Source organism: Galleria mellonella, unplaced genomic scaffold (assembly GCF_026898425.1).
Source record: "Galleria mellonella isolate WM207_F2 unplaced genomic scaffold, CSIRO_AGI_GalMel_v1 utg19, whole genome shotgun sequence".
Classification (NCBI taxonomy): Eukaryota; Metazoa; Arthropoda; class Insecta; order Lepidoptera; family Pyralidae; genus Galleria; species Galleria mellonella.
The window spans coordinates 5,122,730-5,146,786 of NW_026442028.1; the positions used below are offsets into that span (position 1 = coordinate 5,122,730).

The 24,057-nt window shown below is 38.4% G+C and overlaps 1 protein-coding gene across 1 annotated transcript in view; it reads right to left on the minus strand.

Annotated features, from left to right (window-relative positions):
- Positions 1 to 158: 158 nt before the first annotated feature.
- LOC116413446 (frizzled-2) overlaps positions 159 to 24,057 on the minus strand; it is a 48,949-nt gene continuing 25,050 nt past the window's right edge. The window contains exons 2-3 of the mRNA XM_031912696.2: positions 3,405 to 3,616; positions 159 to 3,121 (exon numbers count right to left, since the gene is read on the minus strand). Coding sequence (XP_031768556.2) covers positions 1,664 to 3,121; positions 3,405 to 3,596 — 1,650 coding nt within the window. The 5' untranslated portion in view covers positions 3,597 to 3,616 and the 3' untranslated portion in view covers positions 159 to 1,663. The remainder of the gene's footprint in view (positions 3,122 to 3,404; positions 3,617 to 24,057) is intronic.

Sequence of the window (24,057 nt, forward strand, 5' to 3'; positions counted from 1 at the left end):
GAAAACCCTTGCATAAACTGTACTCGGTAATTTGACACCCTACACTATTATTTCTTATCTTTTCGTTTCTCTTATAATTTCAAATGAGTCTGAATTGTGACTACATATTTATAATTTGTTTTTATCTATGTACGGCTAGGGGACATTTAAAAAAAATCTTAAAGTTTGTACATAAAAAAGTCGCTTTATTATTATATTTCTTATCTACAGCTAGATATAAAATAAATTACAGTTTCATGCTATTGGATGCGGTGTCCGCGGACACATTTACAATATCTTCTCGTTCATAAATTAAATATATGGTACAAAATTACATCATTACACATGGCGGTCTAGCTTTGACATTAAACTTTCTATTTGAGCGATTTTTGTTTTCAGTTCGAATCAGCATTTTTATTATCTTATTTAATGAGATTATTAAACCTCAATTGGTTGCTTACATTACGTTATATATTGTACGTTGAGATCCCTATATTATAATTATAGAAATAGTGTGTTCACATCTAAATGCAAACAAACACTGGTAGCGGACTTTTTACAAGTTGATAGATATTATAAGTTGTCTTCATAAGTGTGAAAATGAACACGTTACAATTAATATTTTTATATTTATGGTAACAGTACATACCAGTAAATCGTTAAGTTGAACCGCTTGTCTCTATAATGTGCGTAGAATGTGTTTAACAATAAATAATCAATTTAACATTTCACTGATATGCAAGTGCTTTGGTTCGAGTCATAAATTCATCTAGATTTATTCATTTCAAATGAACTTATGTGAAATGTAACGTTTTCCTACTTGGCAGTAGATGGCGGTTTATAATTCCATGCCACTATCACATGGTTTCATACTAGTCTACACGTCATGTAATAGGATGTCTGCCTATTGACATTTGGTACTAAATATAGATATTTACATTTTCTTTCACTTATAATATAATTTGTAAAGTGATGAGTCGCGATTATGTATAATTATATTACAAACTGTTCAAACTTTTCTATGGTAGAAAATATTTTCATCGAGATTTGTAAAAAGTTCAACAAATAAACCATCACGTTTTTACGACGGATAATGTACATAATGTTGAGTAAATGAAAATCGATGTACACAGAAATAGTTTTATAACGTTCACCGTTAGTAACGATGCATATCAGGAAATTACTTTATTTTTAATAATGAAAGATGTGATTATATTATGTGTATTCAAGCAACAATAAAAATAAAGTATTTTACTGGATATGCACGCTGTATAATCGGATATACACGAGAGCTACGTCTATACAATGTTAGAGTGTACGAGTATTGCCACGCTACACTAGTATACGGGGGCTCGGAACGAGCGGTCACGTCGGAGTCGCACGCGGGAACTCCTCACTTACAGACTATTACGTATATATTATGTGCACGTCGCGCTCGTGACACGCTAGGACTAGACAACGCGCGACCTCGCTACGTCACGACACGTCACGACTGTCCGACGGAGCGGTACACACATGGCACACACACGGGTTCGGACTACACCGGGCCGTAGTCCGACAACGGCTGGCCCGAGCGCGCCGACGGCGCCGAGGGCACGACGGGCGGCAGCGGCGGCGGCGCGGGCGGCGCGGGCGGCGCGAGCGGCGCGGCAGGCGCGGCGCCGGGCCCGCCCGCGCCGGGCCGTCACACGCCGCCCTTCACGAGCGCGCGGTGCCGGTGGCCGCGGCCGCCGCGCCACACGCGCCGCCACGAGTCGAGCGTCTTGCCGGACCAGATCCACACGCCGGACGTGATGCCGACGGCCAGCGCCATGAAGTATTTGAGCATGAGCGCCGAGTACAGCGGGCGAGCGGCCGAGCAGCCCGCGCCGCACGCCACGCGCCGTAGCCAGCGCTCGTGGCCGCCCGCCTCGTACGCCAGGCAGCCGATCACTACGCCCGCCGGCACCGCGTACAGCACGCTGAACACGCCGATACGAATCATCAGCTTTTCGAGTTTGTCGGCCTTCGAGCCGGCGCCGATGCCGCCCTGCCGCTTGATCACGGAGCGGATGCGGAAGAGCGACACGAAGCCGGCGAGTAGGAACGTCGCGCCGAGCGCGAAGTACACGATGAGCGGCGCGAGCACGTACCGCCGTAGGTTCTCCGGCGACGAGTTTCCGACGTAGCAGATGCCGGCTACCGGGTCGCCGTCGACCGCGCCCGCGAGCAGCACCGCCACCGTCTTCGCGGCCGGAATTAGCCACGCGGCGAGGTGGTAGTACTGCGCATGACCCGCGATCGCCTCGTTGCCCCACTTGAGACCGGCGGCGAGGAACCACGCGAACGAGAGCACCACCCACCATATAGAGGACGCCATGCCGAAGAAGTAGACGAGGATGAACACGAGCGTACATGCGCCGGGGCCGTTCGCGGAGACCTTGAGTGCGGGCCCGTCACAGGCGATCTCCTCGTGGCCGAGTGCGAGCCGCGCCAGGTAGCCGAGCGCGACCATGAAGTAGCACGCCGAGAGGTAGACTATCGGCCGCTCCGGGTACTTGAATCGCTGCGAGTCGATCAGAAACGTGGTGAGCGTCATGAGCGTGGAGGCGGCGCAGAGGCCGCTCCAGAGCGCGACCCACACGGCGGCGAAGTCCTTCTCCTCGCGCGTGAAGAAGGCGCCGCGGCACGGCAGTGCGCAGGCGGGCAGGCCGGCCGCGCTGCCGTTGGCCGGCGGCGCGCGCGCCACCAGCGGCGGCCGGCACGCGCACGTGCATGCGCCGCCGCCCGCCTCGCCCGTGCCGTCCGGCCCGGCAGCCGGGCCGCTTTCGCAGTTTTTTGGATCTTTGCACGCATTCTTGTGCGTCTTCCGGGGCGGCGGGCGTGGCGGCTCCGGCTCGGGCTCGCGGTCGTTGTCGTCCATGCACAGGTGGTCGGGGTCCCCAAAACGCGGCAGCCGCTCGCAGGCCATGCGCTCGGGCCACGGAAAGCCGTACTTCTGCATCAGCGGCGCGCAGCCGGCGCGGGCGCGCTCGCACACACTGCGGCACGCCGGCAGCGGCTTCGCGTAGTCCTCGATGCATATGGGTGTGTACACGGAGCACAGGAAAAATTTGAGGTCAGCGGAGCATTTTATTTCGACGAGGGGCCAGTATTGGTGCACCTGAAATACAAAAAAAATATGTTTTAAATATTAATTTATATTTTTACAATTTTTTTTATGTAACAAATAATCTAACAGGTAATTGGATATTCATTACCATGACAAAGAGGAACAAAATAACCATTTGAAACGAGATAATTAATTCTAAAACATTATGATGTCAGTTTTCTATTAATTTTTTAATCAATTAGAAAGGCAATTTCAGCTAAAAACAGGAATAGCTAAGAAATCTTGCGGCTATAAAATTTTCTTAAGCATAAAAAATGTACGACTGATATCTAACCTCAAGTCCGGCCTCCTCCTGCGTGTCATGGTCGAGGGCGTTAGGGAAAGAGGTGAGGTTGTAACCGATACCCCGGCACATGGGGATGACGATTTCCTCGCAGCGCGGCTGGTGCAGCGCGAGCGACGCGTGCGCCTGCGCCAGCATCAGCGTCGCCAGTGCGATCACGCCGCGCCATCTGCTCGTACTCATGTCGGCTACACTACAGGCATCTGCAAATAAACATGTAGAGTATATAAATAACATACTTACTTAAATTATATAATCTAGATTTAAATTCGATTCAGATATTTGGCTATTTTTGTGAGAGATTGCAGTAAAACTGCATAAGAATTTTCATAATATTTGACAAAAATATAGCCACATTTTTGTTACTTATTTTAATTTAATTACTATTGTAATTATAAATGAACTTCGTTTTAGTTAGAATTTTATATATCAAATTATAATAGCGTTTAAGGAATTTTATTTTGACATGTGGTGACATCTAGTGTGTAGTAGCCGTAATTTTTTTTTTCTAGTAGCAAATAGAAAACCTATAATAACAAGATGTAATAGTTATAATAGACACAGTATCTACTTGACGCTAGATTACCATCTATTGAACAGAAATGTAGTACGATAGAAGTAAGAAAAGCAAAGTATACTTTATTTAGTTATAGGTGCCATTTTATACTTTATTTAGTTATAGGTGACCATTTTATACTTTATTTTTCATGTACATATCGGTTTATTAAAAAAAAAAGTTATATTGAGAAATGTTATCTTAAGCAAAAAATAATCGAATTCAATTGTAGTAAAACCAGTTATTCTCATTTAAAAACTACCGATTTTGATAAAATACCTATGGGACCAATCTGTAAGTATATCCTTTCAGATTAAAAATGAATTTTAAAAATCGGTTTAAAACTGACGGAGTTATAAGTTAACAAAATCGTTCAGTTTTTGTGTAACACAGTAGGTAATCAAACAAAAAAAATGTTCTCGGAAAATCTTACTAATGATAATAAGAAAATTGATATAAAATGTTATATATATATATATATATATATATATATATATATATACATACACACACAAGGTGATCCCACATAGAAGCACCACTTATAAAATCAACAGAAGGGAACCTTAAAACTAAGGCAGTCTTGCGGTCAAATTGTACTTAAATTTGAATTTCCGCGTTGTTGACACAAATTTTAAATACACTACCGGGGGCTTATCGCGACGCGATTGCAGGTAAATAGTACCTACACATGCCTGATTTTTATTACTATTTATACAATATTTTTATTTTATAGAAAGAAAGAAATATTTTTAATCAAGTAAAATTAGATTTAAACATTTTTGGACAGTCATTTTTTCATTACCGCCCATTCGGAACGCAATTTCAGCCAAGAAAGTTAGGTTTTAGTTTTTTTTATTTTATATACAACTTACAATGGCAAACAAGCTGACGGTCCACTTGATGGAAAGTGGTAACCGGCGCCTATAGACATGAGCAGTACAACGGACATAACAGAGTATATTGTTTCGCCCATGATATCTCCCATGCGTTGCCATTCCTGAGGACTCGGATGTTATTCCTCTGTACCCAGTAAATTCACGCCATATCCCACCCTTCAAACCGAAACACAGCCATGCAAACACAACTGCTTCACGGTAGAAACACGAATGGGACAGAGGTACCCAAGCAATCGACGTTTGTACAAAGTCTCCCTCTGGTTGTTTTAAGAGGAACGCTGCTGCCCATCCCTCGCCCTTGCAGCATTGCAACTTTTTAGCATGTTCCCGACATGAAATCCCTACCGAAGATTTTGCAAGACTGTATCTAGTTAAAAAAAAAAAGGAATGAAAACTTTAAGTCTATAGTTAATTAAAAAAAAATATGAGGATAAAATTATGAATATTGCAAATGGTAGCAAAACACGGGTCCGCTAACAAAACACCTATAAGATTACGTATCTTTGGTTGCAATCTGAAATGCGATAATATTTATCGACGTCGTGCAATTTATCGCACAATTATTGTTAACAATTACATACACATATGCGAGGCTCGCTGCTGTTCGTGTTTTATTGCTACCGGCATGTCGATAAACAGACTGATATGCCGTGCGTAATATAGGGATACCCTATTTATTGTACTTTCTTTTATGAATCAATACGGCTGTTAAAATAAGATCAGTCTTATCGGTTACCCAATAGTGACTCCGCCCGAGCTATCGGTATACACTGGCAAGAAAGGGATTGTTAGGAATGTGGACCTCCAGTCCCATTACTAGTAATATACATCATCAGATCGACCTCCACGTGGTCCCCCTTTTTTTTAACGTCTGGAAAATGCTTTATACAGACCCATACCTTACCTCGTGGGAGGTGAATGGGTACTGTGGGAATGCCCCCGTTAGGCGGGGGTGTACCCACCAAAAACCAGACGATATACCCTCGGCGTGCCATATGTCGGAGACATGGGTTCGCTTTCGCACTACCACATTCACGTGGTCCACCTGGAAACCATCGTGCTGAATTTCAGGCGTGTTCATATCACAGGGGGCTAACTGACCTGTCTTTTCATCCTCACCTATCATCCCTCACTGGTGCCCCGCCAGCGTATACCGATAGCGCAGGCAGGGTTACCATTCCATTATCATCTATTAAAAAAAGTATTCGTCGATAGATCTGTCTGTCACCTCTCCAGGGGCGATGAGGTAAGAAATATTTGTGAAGAAATGCCAGTATTTTACAAGTGCCAAACAAAAAAAAAATACATCAAATTAATATGAAATTGTCAAGGGACTAAAGGTCCAAAAAATATAATAGGGACCAAAAAATATTTGATTCACAATTGACAGATCAATTGTTGGTTTCGGACCATTGTGACAGTGTAAATAAACGGTGATTTTTATATATTTAAAATTGAAACGGCGGTTAAAAACAAATGTGCCTAATTAAAAGCCAATAATAGTAGAAATAAAAACAAAGTTTTCGACTTTTCCGGCTCCGGTGCGGACAGAGCCGTCGGACACCGAGATAGATTTAGTTTCAGTTAAATGGTTTTATTTATTTTCAGCTGAACATGTGCCCGGTGAATATAGCACGGTGATTCTATAGTTTATATGTAATACAGACGCGACGCAGTTCACGAAATGCCCAACATGCTCTCGCTTCTGAGAATGTACCTTGATTTTTATGACTCATTCGGCCATTCTCTTGTGTTACTAACGAGTTTTCGATAGTTATTCGTAATTAAGTTTTTATTGTGAGTATAAAATGTTTCAGGAATTGTTTTGGGCGGCGACGTATTGATAAACACTTGTAGTTTAATATTTATTTTACAAGAAATAAATTTTAAGTATAATTTAATGGAAGTAAACGGAATGAAATGGAACTCCACTTTGTGCGATATTAATGACGAAGATAAGCGACAAAGAAGTCAGGTCATTTGGCCTATCGTGACAAATTCACTAGTAATTAAGTACAACAGCTTACAGGGGACAACGTAGAGGTTGACCTCATTGTAATAGGATTTTTTTTTTATATTTTTAATATATTTCTAGAAACGTCGACTAGCGTGCTAGAAATCCCCTTTCCAAAACAATCTATTTAGCCACATAAAATAACATTTATCTAATTTGGATGGTCCAATCCATCGTCATTATTATCATTATGCCATATATAATATAACAGAAACAATGAAACAAAGCCTCTGATCTTTTCGAGGTCGTTGCTTCATTCACCAGTGTTTTATGTGCCTATTTTCTTCATTACAAACCCTCTATGCGTCATCTAATCTGTGACCACCGCCACCCGCCGCCGTGCGTCGTGCGCCGTGCGCCGACGTCGCAGACTCCCTGTACGCTCGAACGATAGTTAATGCGCTTTTAACGACACGAGATATCGACACGTGTCTCTAACAGACATCCTACGGATTCGGTAACAGTTAAATTTAACGTTAGCCGCGATAGTTATGTGGTTAACTGCGTGCTCACACGCTTGATTACAGTGTAACCTGAAATGGTGTTTGGTGAATTAATTGGGCTTAGTACCATGCACCAATACACTAGAGATAAACATTGCGGTTTAAAAATAATGCGGCCGATTTTTATTGGCGCTATAAAACGTTTATTGTACTGTACACTATGTTAATATATTAAAATTATTGCTATAATTTTGACTTTCATGAGCTATAAATTAATGGGTATGAATCAAACAAGAATGTATGGTAGACTCGACTTCTGGTGCTGCTCGTGAACAGCGTGGTGTATGTAATATGCATGAATGGTTCAGGCGGGGCCAGTTCGCCTTATTTGTCCACTTTATTTTAATCGCCTCGTCGATGTAATCAATCCGCTTATTTATTCATAGTAAGTAGGTATTACTTGATTCATAAATAATATGGAAATCAGAATACATTGTAACAAGTTTTTATTTATTCGTGTATTGTATATCAGTGTTTTCCCCTTCTCGATTCTTTTTCTCTCTCTATCTTCGTGAGTGTCGTAAGAGGCGATTAAGGAACCTTAATTGTAGAAAGATAGGAAGCAGCGTCTATCTTAAAAATAGCCACTGTGTTTCGGTTTGAAGGGTGGGATATGGCAGTGAATTTACAGGGTACGGAGGAATAACATCTGAGTCCTCAGGAATGGCAACGCATGGGGGGTATCATGGGCGAAACAGTATACTCTGTTATGTTCATGGTACTGCTCATGTCTATAGGCGACGGTTATCACTTTCCATCAGGTGGGCCGTCAGCTTGTTTGCCATTCTAAGTTGTATAAAAAAAAATGTGTAAGCGCATTATGTTTAAACACAACAACATGTCAATCAATTAAATCTGTTTGTTTGTTCACAATATAAACATTTACAATGTACACTGTATGTGAACTAATAACGACCAATATAATGCGAATATATTTAAAACATAAAATAAACGCGCTACCGCCATCAAAATAAACACATGTATGTTTTTCTGTCAGTAAAATATATTTGCGTGAGATTTCTATTTGATTACTTTAATATTTACCATATGTAATTTTTTATTATGCGTGAAAATGGCATGGTTGCCCCGCCTGCGCTATCGGTATACACTAGCGGGGTACCAGTGAGCGGTGATAGGTGAGGATGAAAAGGCAGGTCAGTTAGCCCATTGTGACGAATTCAATGATAAATTGGTCACGATAGTTTCCAGGAGGAACCGCGTGGAGGTCGACCTGATAGGGTATATTGATAGCAATGGGGACTAAACTCCCCATTACTAAAAATCCCTTCCCCCATATGTAATATTGTTAAGTGTAATAAAATTGCCGTGTGGTCCCAGCATAGAATAGGCCACCCTTTCTTTTCTCGTGAGTGTCGTAAGAGGCGACTAAGAGAGGGCGCCGAACGGACTGCAGCGTCCCTCTTAAAACAGCTTTAAAGCCTAACTGCGGTTGCCAACCTGCCTGCCAAGCGTGTTATGCCAAGCCTGGCTTATGTTCAGCAGTGAACAGCTAAGGGCTGATGTGATGATGATATAAAGCAATAAAATTGGCTCCCAAGTTTCTGTTTGAGTCTTTAGTTCTGTTTGAATCGAAAGTTTTTAAGACGTTTGTATGTTTCATGCATAACCGCGTTGAAATAGTTGAAAAGTTTTGATGACTCAGACTTATCTGTCTTAATAGATTAATATTTTTATAATGATTCACGTAGACAAAATACTGTATTAACACTTAGTGTAATGATAAGCTTGGCTTTAAGGAGTCTTTAATATAACTAACAACGGTAAACAACTGGGAAATTGTTAGTAATGGACTACCAGTCCCATTGCTAGCAATACACCCTGTCAGGTCGATATCCACGTGGTCCCTCCTGGAAACCATCGTGCTGAATTCACCGGGAATTCATCACGACGGGCTAATTGACTTGTCGTTTCATCCTCACTTATCATGCCTCACTGGTGCCCCGCCAGCGTATGCCGTTAGCGCAGGCGGCATTATCATTCATAAAAAAAAAAACCGTTGCCTATTTACATGAAGAGCACCGTGGATATAACAGACTACATTGTGACGCTCACTGTACTTCGCATGTGTTGCCATTCTGAGGATTAGAGTGTCATGGCCTTTGTACCTTATAATTTCACTAATTTATTAAAATCCGTACCTAAGTACATTCTTCGAAATATAAGTCATAAAATGACAGTTGTAAAAGAGGTATCCGAAGCTGACGATTTTGAAGTCTCTCCTCTCATTTCGAAGTATTCAGTATCATTACGCGGATTTTCATTAAATATAATATGCATGCCATATATAGTATATTTTGATAATATTTTATCTTCTGTTTGATCTTAGATATCATTGTTATTGATCGTTGTTTTATACGCGAGATATATTCGAGTCGTTAAAATTGTTATTTTATGTTACACCCTAGTGTCCGGGACTCGACACCCATTGCCATTAGCATTGGCCGTATGAGATCGCATAACACATGCACAGTCGTGGGTTTTCTTGGTATTTCGTGAGGTGGGTACAATTAGGGTTGCCATCACAATGCGAGAAATATTAAATATGGAAGAATTTTGAGAAGAGAATTTCAATGTGTTTTATGCACATATATCTAATATATAAAATTCTCGTGTCGCGGTGTTTGTTACCAAACTCCTCCGAAACGGCTTTACCGATTTTTATGAAATTTTGTGTGCATATTGGGTAGCTCTGAGAATCGGCCAACATCTATTTTTTATACCCCTCTATGATAAGGGTGACCCACCCCTAAATATTTTTTTTATTTTCATTTTATTATGATTGAGCATTGAAAAATTCATACAAATTCAAATTTTCACGCTTTTACGATCAACTGCTGTTTTTTAATCGCGATTTTTATATGCCGCAATAGATATAGAGAATGTAATAATTGTAGTAGGATAATTTTTCATGTATAGTTCTCGAAGAAATGTATATGGTAAAACAACGTGTGCCGAGTCAGCTAGTAATAGTATATTAAAAAGTATGTTTAAATAAAAAAAAAATACTAATTTTAGTATGTAGATATGTAGTCAATTTAAATATTTGTATAAGTAGTTAATTGATTAAATTTGTATATAAATTTTTGTGTCAAATTACCAAAACTAAGATATACGGAAGTAGGCACTCTATATTTTTTTTTATAAATTTTCCTAGACATATAGACAGGTAGTCAGACGAATAATTAAGTGATATTTATTTTTTTTTAAACAAAAGGCAACAGAAGCTTCTGAACCTACACTAACTAATATGGGATCTGCAATGAGAACAAATATATTTTGAGAAATTAAGGGAAGACTACGGTGACAGCCCTAGGTACAGGCGCGGCCGCGTGGGCTCGACATGCACACAGCACACACAGCAATATTAGCAGGGGCTAGACTTTGTCACAGTTCTAAATAGCTTGATAGATTTATGAACCGTGAAAAAATATATTAAAAATAACTAGTTTGCATCTGAATTTACTGAAAACATACTTTATCTCGCGACTTAGTATTGAAAATAAATCAAGAAAAATGTTCCGTCTGTATACCAAACATACCAATGTGGAATGCATATATATATATATATATATATATATATATATATATATATATATATATATATATATATACTTATAATAAATCTGTAGAGAGGTCAATTCTGTACATGAAATATATTTCCAAAATAACTATCAAGGAGGTGATTAGTGATCGATACTGATGCCAAAAATGCAATCAGTAACATTTTTGTCTGTCTGTCTGTATGTTTGTTATAGAAACAAAAACTACTCGACGTATTTTAACGAAATTTGGTACAATTATTCTTCATACTCCTGGGCAGGTTATAGTATACTTTTCATCACGCTACGATCAATAGGAGCAGAGCAGTGAAGGGAAATGTTGGGGAAAACGGTAGAAGTTACTCCATTTTTAAGCTTCCGTCGCGTGTGCAGCCTTAATGGCCACTGTTTAAAATGTAAAAATGTCCACCCGTGCGAAGTCGGGACGGGCCGCTAGTTAAAAATAAAGTTTATTTCGTTCAGTGTTCCCTATTACTAATTAAATGGCCGCAATAAGGTTTGGCACCTGGTAACCCTAGAGTATGGCTAACTGAGAGCAAGCAATCCGAATGCATTATTGTATTATATTTTAACTCTAATTTAAGTTATTACTGCAGTGGCCAGCTACTTATAGGACGCGCCATAATGTTCCTTTGTTTTTTTTTTCAATAAACAGCTTTCTATTTGCAAGCCAGTTCGAAATTTAAATAAAACCTTTTATTAGTTACCTCCTTGGTAGCCATGTTTCGAAGTAAAACGTCATTCCATTTTTAAATTACAGGACAGATATGAGTTTACATAGTAATTTATTTGGCCGCAAAACACGACAGATATGGATTTTCATACAACTTTTGCCGGCCGCTGCCCGCATGTATCTGGCCAGTACGGCAATTTTGATTTATCTCTATATTTTCAAACTGTCAAAATAATGCTCACATTTCCAAGCATGTTTGAGAAAAAAAAATTATATACGCAGAAGTCAGTGGCGGGATTTTAGACTACAATTTGTTTTTAAATACCAAGTTACGAGTACGTTTGAATATGGGATTGTTTGAACGCAATAAAGACATTCATGGTTGTGCAACATTAGTAACTGGTCGAACGGCGCGACCTCCCATTAGACTTTATTATACGCGCATTTATTACGGTTCACTTGCAACAGTTGAGGTCGGGCTGCATTGGCCGCAAGCTGCAGGGCACACGTGGTATAGAAGTGTGCCTGCCCTATGACTTATCTTATTTGACAATGATATACCCTTTATTGCACTTGTAAATTACATTGTTAATGCATTTATAAATATTGTGAGAAAGGGTGGACTTATCTCTGACAGAGATCTCTTCCAATCAATGTTGATACGGCTGTGACATACGAAGTCTTATAATAAATGTAGACCAGATACTTGTGACCAGATGTAGTATACTTTAGCATTGTTGGCCGTGTGGTCCCGGCATAGAATAGGCCACCTGTGTGCAGCAGCGTAGGGACGCTGCTGTCGTAAAAGTCGTCTAAGGGAGGGCGAGGGATGTGCAGCAGCGTCCCTCTTAAAACATCTCGAAAGTCCTGACTGTGGTTGCCAATCCGTCTGCCAGGCGTGGCAACCCCTGGCAAAGCCCCCAAGTTAGAGTCTTATGTCCATCAGTGGATAGTTAAAGGCTGGTGTGATGATACTCTAATACAATTAAACGAAGAGAAACAACTTTTTGTACGAAATTTCTAGAACATTCGTCTACTAGGTCGTAATATATCACTGTTCGTTATAAAGGAGCCTAATTATAGTCGCAGATTAATATTTGTGACAGTAACTTAACCTGCAAGCGATAATGGTAGGATATTTATCTTTTACGTATCATAAAGCATTAGTTAGGAGGTTGACGGCCGATCGGCCGGAGGCTGGCGACTCGCCAACTGCTTAGGAAGCGTAATACACTGCCACAGTACAGCTCTGGCACGGAACTAACCGAGGCGGCCAATACAGCCGTCGAACATTGAATATTTGGTTTGTACAATAATAATAAAATCTTTTACTGAAAGAACATGATTAATCGATCAGTGGGAGAAAACAACGCGCCCCTCTACCATGGAGATCGTTACAGTAGGTACTAGTATGTCTTTGATTTTTTTTTATTACATTAGTTCCATTGTGGAACAGGCTAAGGTCGGAGACCATGCTGCCTAGTCTTCAATATGATACATTGTCTGGAATGTATGTCTTTGATTTTTTTTATTAATCGACGTTAGGTTTGTTGTTATAGTTTTAAAATTCGCCCAAAATTGACAGGCAAAGGGCTTGACCCATACAGCCTAATCATAAGGTATTAGTTTAGTTCTTCATAAATGGGGAGAAAATTATTGCATACGTATTTTATATTGATCTTCATAGGAGTTGAACTAGCACGCGTCAGAGTTCTTCATCGATACAACTCTTCTCATATGAAATAGACTCTATTTTAACTTACTCTTCATGTATAGGTTAATATATTTCTTTCATAAAATTTTATACACAGTATACAAAAGTTTTGTTATAAATAAATTGTAAATTCTAAATGACCATTTCTATATGTTCTTCATAGATAGATACGTTCAGTTTGAAATAAAGACTAATTTTAAAAATTGAACAGATCTAAGTTTTTTTTTATGTATTTAGACTAATGCATGCACTACTAATATAGATTCTTATGGTAAAATAAAGGTTTACAAGCGAAACTGTCGATAAAATTAATGTCTTGATACTAGTTTCCTGTGATTAAAGTCACAATGTAAATCAGACCTTATATTGCCTTTGGCCAGCCAATTTGGCATGACTACTTCTGGACACGGTCTCTCCCATCAGAGTCAGTTATTAGTCCGCTATTATTACGCTGACCTGACAGATGGTTATGCTTTTTATTGGAATCTTCTCTTGTACATTACTACTTTGTGTTTTGTTCTCCTAGTTTCTCCTAGTTTCCTTTATATCTCTTTTTATCTTAAACAAATAAAGATGTATTCCGTCATCGCAGGGAATAAATAGTTTATGTTATGAGATTTTTCCTTAGGCGTGACAGATATGTATGTATATATTTTTCCTTAATAAATTTATGGTTATGTAAAAGTCTATAAAAGTAGGTAACATGAATTTTTATAATTGTCGTAGATGTAGTACGTTTTACTGTCAATTTGAAAAGTACTTATCTACTTAGTGAGACTACATAATGTTAACGCCTCCTTCATAGTTCTATTCTCCCAGTACTTTATCCGGCGTTTTGCATTTCTCGGCTACATTGGTAGTGCGATTTTTAAAATGTTAATTTCTTTTTCTTTTATTTTTCTCAATCCATAATATTTATGGGATGAAAGAGGATGAAACAGTTGCTCCTAGAGGGACGAAGAATAGAAATCGGTCGAGATAGAAAAATTTTAACATGGAATGACTTAAATGATTCTTTTCCTTTGGCAGTATAGTCTCTGATCTTTGCCTGTTCATATGAGGAACAAATGTAAAGGTCGCTTTCCCGCCAAAAATTCGACAACATCAAATACTTTTTAAATGTGTCGCTGTCCACTAGGCGGAGACCATGCGGGCGTGTTACATTTGTACATGAGGTCAACGCAATTGGCGCCATTATTTTGACCTCTAACCTTATTAGTTGAACAGTTTCGGAGATTAGTGGTGTATAGGGTAGCAAGCTTGAATATAAATTACTAGACTTATCGCCTTGTCCTTGGTGGGGCGATCGACCCTTTAAACGTTAATGCTTACTCGTATTTTTTGAATTTGCATTAGTAAATCTTTTTCTTCAAGATTACAATCTACTTTTAACCACATGCTGATGTGCGATTGTGCTGACATTTGGCACACTTATGTAAGTATGTTATTTTTATTTAATTTTAGTAGTCTCGTTGTTATCTAGTACAGAGATCGAGTGTCATAAAGCCTCTAATCATTACATACATCTCTTACTTCCTTCTACCTACATCTGAATTTACTCATAAATCCTTACTGTAATGTTATAAATGTGAAAGTTTGTTTGTTTGTTACCTTTTAATGTCTTAACGGTTTGACCAATCACTACAGAACTGGGTACATATTTACTATATATATTGCATGAAGAAGGATATAAGCTACTTTTTATCCCGGTCACACGTATAGTCTTAAAGGCTCTTTTATATTTTTGGGTACAAGATCATAAAGAGAAGAAATACTAGTTATACTATGAATCATGATAAATTTGAGAATATTCGAATGCATGGAGGCACTAGCGGTGTGTTATATGATACAATTCTGTAATTGATGATTGCGCAAAACAGAAATAAGGTCAAACGTCACGGCGCACATTCGTTTGTTTTTAGGCGTTGGTAGTGTGACACAGCGAGCAGCCCAACGGCCCAGCATCCATATTGATTAAACAGAAAAATTTTATAGACTCATTAACCGATACAGTTCGAAGGATAAGCAAGCTGAAGTGGCAATGACCTGGTCATTTAGCTCGAAGAACCGACAATCGATGGGGAAGAAAGGTTATTGAGTGGTGACCCCGTACGGGCAAATGCAGTGTAGGACGACCCCCCTCCCCCATTGGAGTGGAGGGTTAGTAATCTAAATAGGCAAACATGTTGGTAATGTCAACTTACTTAAATATGGTATATACATACAACTGAAGTACAATTTAAATTTATAAAGACACGTCACCTGGTACTATTTGCCAATTGTGAACATATGTTGAGGAATATTTTTTAATCAAACTATAGTAGAGTAATTTTAACAAGATTGAAATTGATCCATTAATCCATTAATTAGAATCTTATTAAAATTAATAATCCATTAATTTTACTAATATTAAAATTTTATATTAATGATAAAAACTGTATTTCAAACATTTAATAGATAGACAGATACTCTTTATTGTTTCCTCCACAAGATTACAGTAGTAAACTTATTACAGATACAAACAATTACAAGAAAATATTACACTGAGAACAAAGGGCGGTCTTATCGCTAACAGCGATCTCTTCCAGGCAACCTTTGGATGGAGAAAAGTAATTATAAACCGTTTGAATGAAGGCACGAAACTCTGTTATTACAAAGAGAAATGAAAAAAGACGAAAAAAAAAAAATTAAATGACTAGAGAATCCTAAAAATAGTTTCCTTACCATAGCTGGATTTACGTACAAATATGTTATATCGCCTGGGTCGTTCTACCCTAACAGTTGCCAGCGACACCGCAGCAGGTCGCGGTGGCGGGGTCGCCCGGTCGGCGCGACCGTCGTAAAAGCACGTCGCACAAGACGCGGGCGTGCTTTACGAGTGATCGCTTCCTGTGACATTATCGCAGTGCAATCGTAATGCGATTATTTTACGATCTACCAGTACGCATATTAGCGTTTAGTTGGCTGTGGTTTTGTCTGGTCTTCACTATTTCCTTTATTGTTGAAATTTTTCATACTTGACATTTGGGTAGCGTCGTGTTAATATGGAAGTTTAAAATTTAATGAATGAGTATACTGTATTTGCATTATACAATATAGGAAATAGACAAGACAATTAATAAATGTAACGATACAGTTGTATAAGTACAGTGAGGCGGTCTTATTGCTGAGAGCGATCTTTTTGTTTTTTGACCTGTTATTTTTTTTTTATACAACTTAGAATGGCAAACACGCTGACGGCCCACCTGATTGAAAGTGGTAACCGTCGCCTATAGACATGAGCAGTACCATGAACATAAAAGAGTATATTGTTTCGCCCATGATACCCCCCATGCGTTGCCATTCCTGAGGACTGAGGAATATCCCACCCTTCAAACCGAAACACAACACAGCCATGCAAACACAACTTCTTCATGGTAGAAACACGAATGAAACTGAGGTACCCAAGCAAACGACTTTTGTACAAAGTCTCCCTCTGGATGTTGTTATGTCTCATTCTCAATAAGTAAATAAGTTAGTTTTTTTAAGTAAAGTAGTTAGTAGTTAGATTGGAAATATAGCATCATTTAGTCCCAAATTAAGCACAGGTTTGTACTATGAGCACTTTTTTATGGATGATATTGGAATGGTAACTCCGCCTGCGCTAATGGTATACGCTGGCGGGGCACCAGTGAGGGAAGATTGGTGAGGATGAAAGAAGGTCAATTAGCCCATCGTAATGAATACACCTGGAATTTAGAACGACGGTTTCCAGGGGAGACCACGTAGAGGTCGACCTGGCTAGCAATATAGGGTAGCAATGGGACTGGTAGTCTGTATTACTAACAATCCCTTCCGCTCTATTATGGTTTTTTAATAGGTGATAATTAAAAATGTTGACCTTGCCTGCGCTATAGGAGGCATCAGTGAAAGATGATAGTTGAGGATGAGCAGGCCAGTTGGCCCACCATGATGAACTCGACAAGAATTAACCATGATGGTTTCAGGGGGAACCACGTGGAGGTCGCCTGACAGAGTATATTGCTAGCAATGGGGATTAACGTCCCCATTAGTGTTAGTAATGGGGACAGTTGTGTTTCAAAAGCAATTCCCTATTTCTAAAATACACGGGTACGAAGTACAATAGCAGTTAAAAAGCTAGCAGTTAGATACAGTCAACCGACTTCAATTAAAGTAGATTTATTTATTTTTATTTATTTAACACTCTATTGCACCAACATAACAGGATTTGTTGAACAATTTTCAATACGTATAGTGTAGTACAAATGGCGGTGTTATTGCTAAGCAATCTCTTCCAGACAACCTTTGGGTAGAAAGAATTAAAGAATAAATAAGTAGGTTATTTTGTAGAACAAAATATTAATTTAAATATCTGTAGTGTAGTTATTACAAAATATCTGTAGATTTACAAGTATGTATACATAAAAAAAACACCTGTTTAAATGAGTGTAAAGTTTAGTAGAAATAATGATTGACAAGTGCGTTATTGAATATTGTTTGCTTGGCGCACGATAACGGTATGCAGGACAAACAACATTAGCCAGATTGCGGTTTGTATTGTTGAATATATAATATTAATTATCAAGTACGTAGGTGTGGTGCACACATACACACAGACTCCTGAGCATCCACACCCACCTTACACTACTATTTAAGCATGTTTGCAAATCATTTGTAGTTGAATAATTCATTATTTTAATGTGTAGGTATAAGTTGAATTAATTAAATGTGAATTTATCGTTCAATATTACATCAGTGTTGCCATGTTATTGTAATTAATTTGTTCTATATAGTTGCCTATTATTTGTGAGGTTGGCTTGAATATTACTATTATACAATTGACTTCAAAAACGAAAAACGTTTTCGACTGTGTTTTTATATACGTCATGCAATTTTTTATTTACATACGAGTATACTAGAGTTTTTACCAGAGGGAGACATTGTACAAAAGTCGTTTGCTTGGGCGCCTCTGTCTTATTCGTGTTTCTACCGTAAAGTAGTTGTGTTTGCATGGCTGTGTTTTGGTTTGAAGGATGGGATATGGTAGTGAATTTACAGGGTACAGAGGAATAACACCTGAGTCCTCAGGAATGGCAACGCATGGGGAGTATCATGGGCGAAACAGTATACTCTATGTCCATGGTAATGCTCATTTCTTTAGGCGACGGTTACCACTTTCCATCAGGTGGGCCGTCAGCTTGTTTGCCATTCTAAGTTGTATAAAAAAAAATTAACATTTCTTTTCTTTAGTAGGTTAAAACTTGAGGAAGACAATCAGAATTCATGACAAAAAATCACTTTGAACATCAACTAAATAAATACCTACCGTTATTTGCAATAGAGAGTTCAAAACTCACGAACGAAATAACCGTTTCTAGTCTGGTTCCATTCTAGACTGTCACACAATAGAGTCGAAAAGTTTCAGATTTGTATAGACGTAGTATGCTTACTGTACCGGAAAAATTTACCGGTTCAGCGCCACTTTAGAATGTCATCGTGTATTTATTTATTTACTGGATCTCCAACATGAAATGTAGCTTACGAACAATTTTTTTAACGGGTGAAAAAGAAATGGTAACCCCGCCTGCGCTAACGGTATACACTGGCGGAGCACTAGTGACGGATGGTAGGTGTGGACGAAGCAGGTCGATTGGCCCATCGTGATGAATTCAACAATAATAATCAATCACGATGGTATCCAGGGGGAACCTCATGGAAGTTTGATAAAGTATATTGTTAGCAATGGGGCTGTTGGATCCCATTATTAATAAACCTTTTCACTTCGACTTCACTTTCTGCTGATATCTTCATTTCGGATTCTATCACACAAAGAATACTTTTTTTATACAATATAGAATGACAAACAAGCTGACGGCCCACCTGATGGAAAGTGGTAACCGTCGCCTATAGACATGAGCAGTACCATGGACATAACAGAGTATACTGTTTCGCTCATGATACCTCCCCATGCGTTGCCATTCCTGAGGACTCAGGTGTTATTCCTCTGTACCCAGTAAATTCACGCCATATCCCACCTTCCAAACATAAACACAGCCATGTACGGATAATGTTGATATTTGATACAATTAAAAAAATAATTATCAAAATCAGCGAAGCATTGATGAAGATTGATTACGTGACAAAAAAAAATATAGACATATTGGGAATTCCTATTTTGGAAGTCGCTAAAGAAGTCGTATGGGATCCTTAATTTCATTTATTATTGATCCTTCCGTAATTAATGCTCCTCTCCACTCAGGGTTTGCTGGAAGACAACTCTCTTACAGAGTTAAGCTCGCCTGTTGTACATCTTTATTTTATATATATTATATGTTGTAATTTTTTGTGTACAATAAAGAATAAATAAATAAATAATTATAAATTGACGTATCATAAGAATCTGTAACAGATGTATATGAATAAAGATGATTGGTTGGTTGATTCTCGGATATAGGCTACTTTATATCCTGGTCACGCGGGACAAGTCGCGGGCAAAAGCTAATAAATACTTATATAACAGCTCATAGTTAACCTATAACTTTATCAGAGCACTAGACAGATGGTACATTGTGTAGTTTTTGTAATCCAACGAGAGCAGTTATTGTGGTCGTTATCTAACACTAGTGAGTCAGCCGGTTATTCTCGTAGCTAATTGCGTTCCCGATACGAGTACGTGATTAGTATCGCGTACGGGTCCGTTCGATCTCCGGGGGCCACCGTGTGTAGATGTACTAGCGAATAACACTGTGTGTATTTTTTTTTTGATAGGTGAAAATGGTATGGTAACCCCGCCTGCGCTAACGGGATACGCTGGCGGAGCATCAGTGAAGGGTATTGGCAGGGACAGTTGGAACATAGATCTTTCTATAATGCTTTCTAGAGTGCCAGGTAGTGCTAGCATTTTACTGATGGGTGAAAATGGAATGGTAACCTCGCCTGCGCTAACGGGATACGCTGGCGGAGTACCGAGTGGCGGAGTGAAGGGTGATAGATGAGAATGAGAACAGGCCAGTTAGCACATCATGATGAATTCATCAGAAATTAACCATGATAGTTTCCAGGGGGAACCGCGAGGAGGTCGACCTGGTTGGGTACATTGCTAGCAATGGGATTCTTAGTCTCCATCACTAACAATCCCTTTCCCCCCTCACTGTGTGTATTGATAATGCTTTGTATTTCCAATATTTTAACGAGAGATATGCTCTTGAAGAAGGACCGTATATTTTTACGAAATAATAAGATTAATTCATGTGGAATTCGTCACGATGGACCGTTTTGGTTATTAATTTGTGTTTGAAATTTTTACATTTATAATATTTGATAGTGCAAATTGCTAAGCTGTTTACTGTTTGATTCTAGATAAATCAATTCATTTATGAAACGACACTTCTTAAGTGGCTTTTAAAATAGTAATTCCCAATTCGTCCGTATATTTTTTTGTGTTACGCCATATCTTCATCAATGCTTTGCTGATTTTGATAATAATTTTTCTAATCGTATTCCACTGAATAACAACAATTTCCTTTAATGTGATTAAATTGTATCTTTGTATAAAAATCGTTTGCTTCGGCATCTTTGTGTTTCTATCGTGAAGCAGTTATGTTTGCATGGCTGTGTTTCGGTTTGAAGGGTGGGATATGGCAGTGAATTTACAGGGTCCAGAGGAATAACTTCCGATAACCTTCTACCCAAAGGTTGTCTGGAAGAGATTGCTTAGCAATAACACCGCCTTTTGTACTACACTATACGTATTGAAAATTGTTCAACAAATCCTGTTATGTTGGTGCAATAAAGTGTTAAATAAATAAATAAATAACACCTGAATCCTCAGGAATGGCAAATGGGGGGTATTATGGGCGAAATAGTATGCTCTGTTATGTCCATGGTAATGCTCATGTCTATAGGCGGTTACCACTTTCCATCAGATGGGCCGTCAGATTGTTTGTCATTTTAAGTTGCGACAAAAAAATCTTATCGCTGTGATTGCGATTTTTTGTCAAGAGTTCTAAACCTGAAATTTACGTGTACGAAGTTGCGGGCCAAGGCTAGTAATTTAAAATGAACCCAATGTATTTACAACTTTGTTACGCTCCTGCGATTATAGTAGTAAGGCAAACAAGCGCACCTTCAGGGAAAGTGTTGATATAATTTATAATGAAGGTGATCAAACATTCCGCGAAACTGCCTGGGCTGCCGGAATGGGCAAGGTGGGCAAAACATCGATTAATTTGCGCGAGTGCCTCTAACGCAATCAGCCCCGGCTTGTCGGATCAACATTTTCTTGTTCCCGACAATTTTCCGCTTGACAAATCAAACTTGTCGCGCCGCACGCCACGCTCTGCGGCGGATCGAAACATATTGGAGTTTAGTACTTTCAAAATTTTTATTTTCAGTCTATGTTTACAAATGTCCCGTAGTGTCATATCTCAGTATTTATTTATTTATTGACCACATTGCAAAAAATATGTCTGGTACAAAAGGTGGACTTAATACTATATAGCGTTCTCTTCTTGTCAACCTTTGGCAAAACAGAAATGTAATTATGGAATGAAAATAATATATCTCTTTCTTTTCATTTAAGAGTTTCCTCTTGTCGGTGCAACTAATTCATGCATTCTCTTCCAGCCAGCTCTATCTTATGTCATATCATTGACCTCCCTTTAATACCAAGTGTTTCCTTTATCTGTCCCATGTAGTTATTTTTAGTGTTCCCCTTCTTGTTTTGCCCTCTATTTTTCCTTTTACTATGATTTTTAAAAAATCGTCATGTCGTATAAGGTGGCCCAGCATTTTGGCTCTCCTATTCTGTATTAAAATAAATAAATATATGTACTTAATAGATAAGGGGATCTGAGATTGCATTATTCTAGAATAGAATGGCTTAGTATTGCCTCGACAGTCAATCTTTGATGATAAAATCAATTACAGATTTTTTCTTTTTTTATATAACAGTAGAAGGGCGGCCAACGGGGCTCATCTTGAATGGTCTCACGACCACGTTTAAACCTGAGTTTTTAAAAGTGCATACGAAGGAGCGGACTCACCAAAGTAACAGACATGTCTTCATGTATAGCTTTTGGAGTTAAACCTTTCAAATTCAGGTATTTTATCACTGCACGATGTTCAAATTTATCCATTTTCAAAAATAACTCTGACTTGACTTACGGTATCACGTGTAAACAAACAATGAGTTACTGTGAATAAACTAAACTGTGCATACTTGTTGCTAAATAATGGTACTACAAAATGAGGGTAGTTATAAAAAAAAACCAATAACTTTAACCATGTTAGGCTAAGAACTTTTCAAATGACCCTCGTATAAGAGGTAAGTGGTTATTTTTCTCCAATCATCATAATTTTAGGCGTTATCTGTCCACTGTTAAACATAGGCCTCCCACATAGACTGCCATAAGGAACGGTCTCGAGCCATTTGCGTCCATTGACTCTCTGCAATGCATTTGAGAACGTCGCTACATCTAGTGGGGTGTCGTCCTACACTGTGTTTGCCTGTACGGGGTCGCAAATTAAGAACTTTACTTCCCCATCGATTATCGGTTCTTCGAGTTATGGTGACTAGCTCATTGCCATTTCAGCTTAATTATCCTTCTTTTCAATATACATATTATGTTTCTTAATTTTTGAATTTTTTAATTATACAATATTATCATACGTACTTGTATAACAATTAGTTCATTACCCTAAGGTTACCTTAAAAAGATCGCTCTCAGCAATAAGACCGCCTCACTGTACTTATACAATTGTATCGTTGTGTTTGTAAATCGTCTTGCTTATTCCCTATATTGTATGATGCAAATAAAGTATACTCATTCATTCATTCATAAATATCAATTTATTGCTATAAGGTAATCTTTTTGTATTGATTTTTTCTTGTAATAAGTGGTTTTTTTTTCTAGTGACAAAGTTACAAAAAAGCGAATACCAACATGAGATTTTATTTTTAATTTAAAAAGTAAACCAAGAGCGTATATTATTTATTCATATAAGAACAATATAGCAGTTAATGCAAGTTTTCGACATATTATGGCTGCCATACAAAATATTCTCACAATTAAGATGAATCTAACAACATAACACCTTTTATAAAAAAATATGTAACCGATTAAGGTATACAGTTAACTTTAAACTAGAACATAGACTTTTATATGGACACAGATAAGTGAAAACAAAAACAATAAACAGTGAATTTACAGGGTGCAGAGGAATAACACCTGAGCCCTCAGGAATGGCAACGCGTGGAGGGTATCATGGGCGAAACAGTTATGTTCATGGTACTGCTCATGTCTAACTTATTTGCCATTCTAAGTTGTATATAAAAAAAAAAAAGACATGAAAGATTTGCTTTGACTTCCACGTGATAGATTTTGTCTAGTTTGAATTATATATATATATATATATATATATATATATATAAAATTTGCATCACTTACTACACAAAAATAACATTAGCTATTGATACATGTAATAAAAGAGTTCATAGCTAAATATATATATATATATATGTATAATAATACAACAGGCTAATTTTGTTTAAGGAAATAAAGTTATTTTTATTCTTAAATTTACATACATGCATCTAAAACACATTATTCTCCTTTTTCGGCATTCGATTAAAAGTTTTTTAGACTAAAGACATTTTTGCGTAACCTTCTAATAAGCTGAGATGATAAGAGACGTTACGCGTAAGCC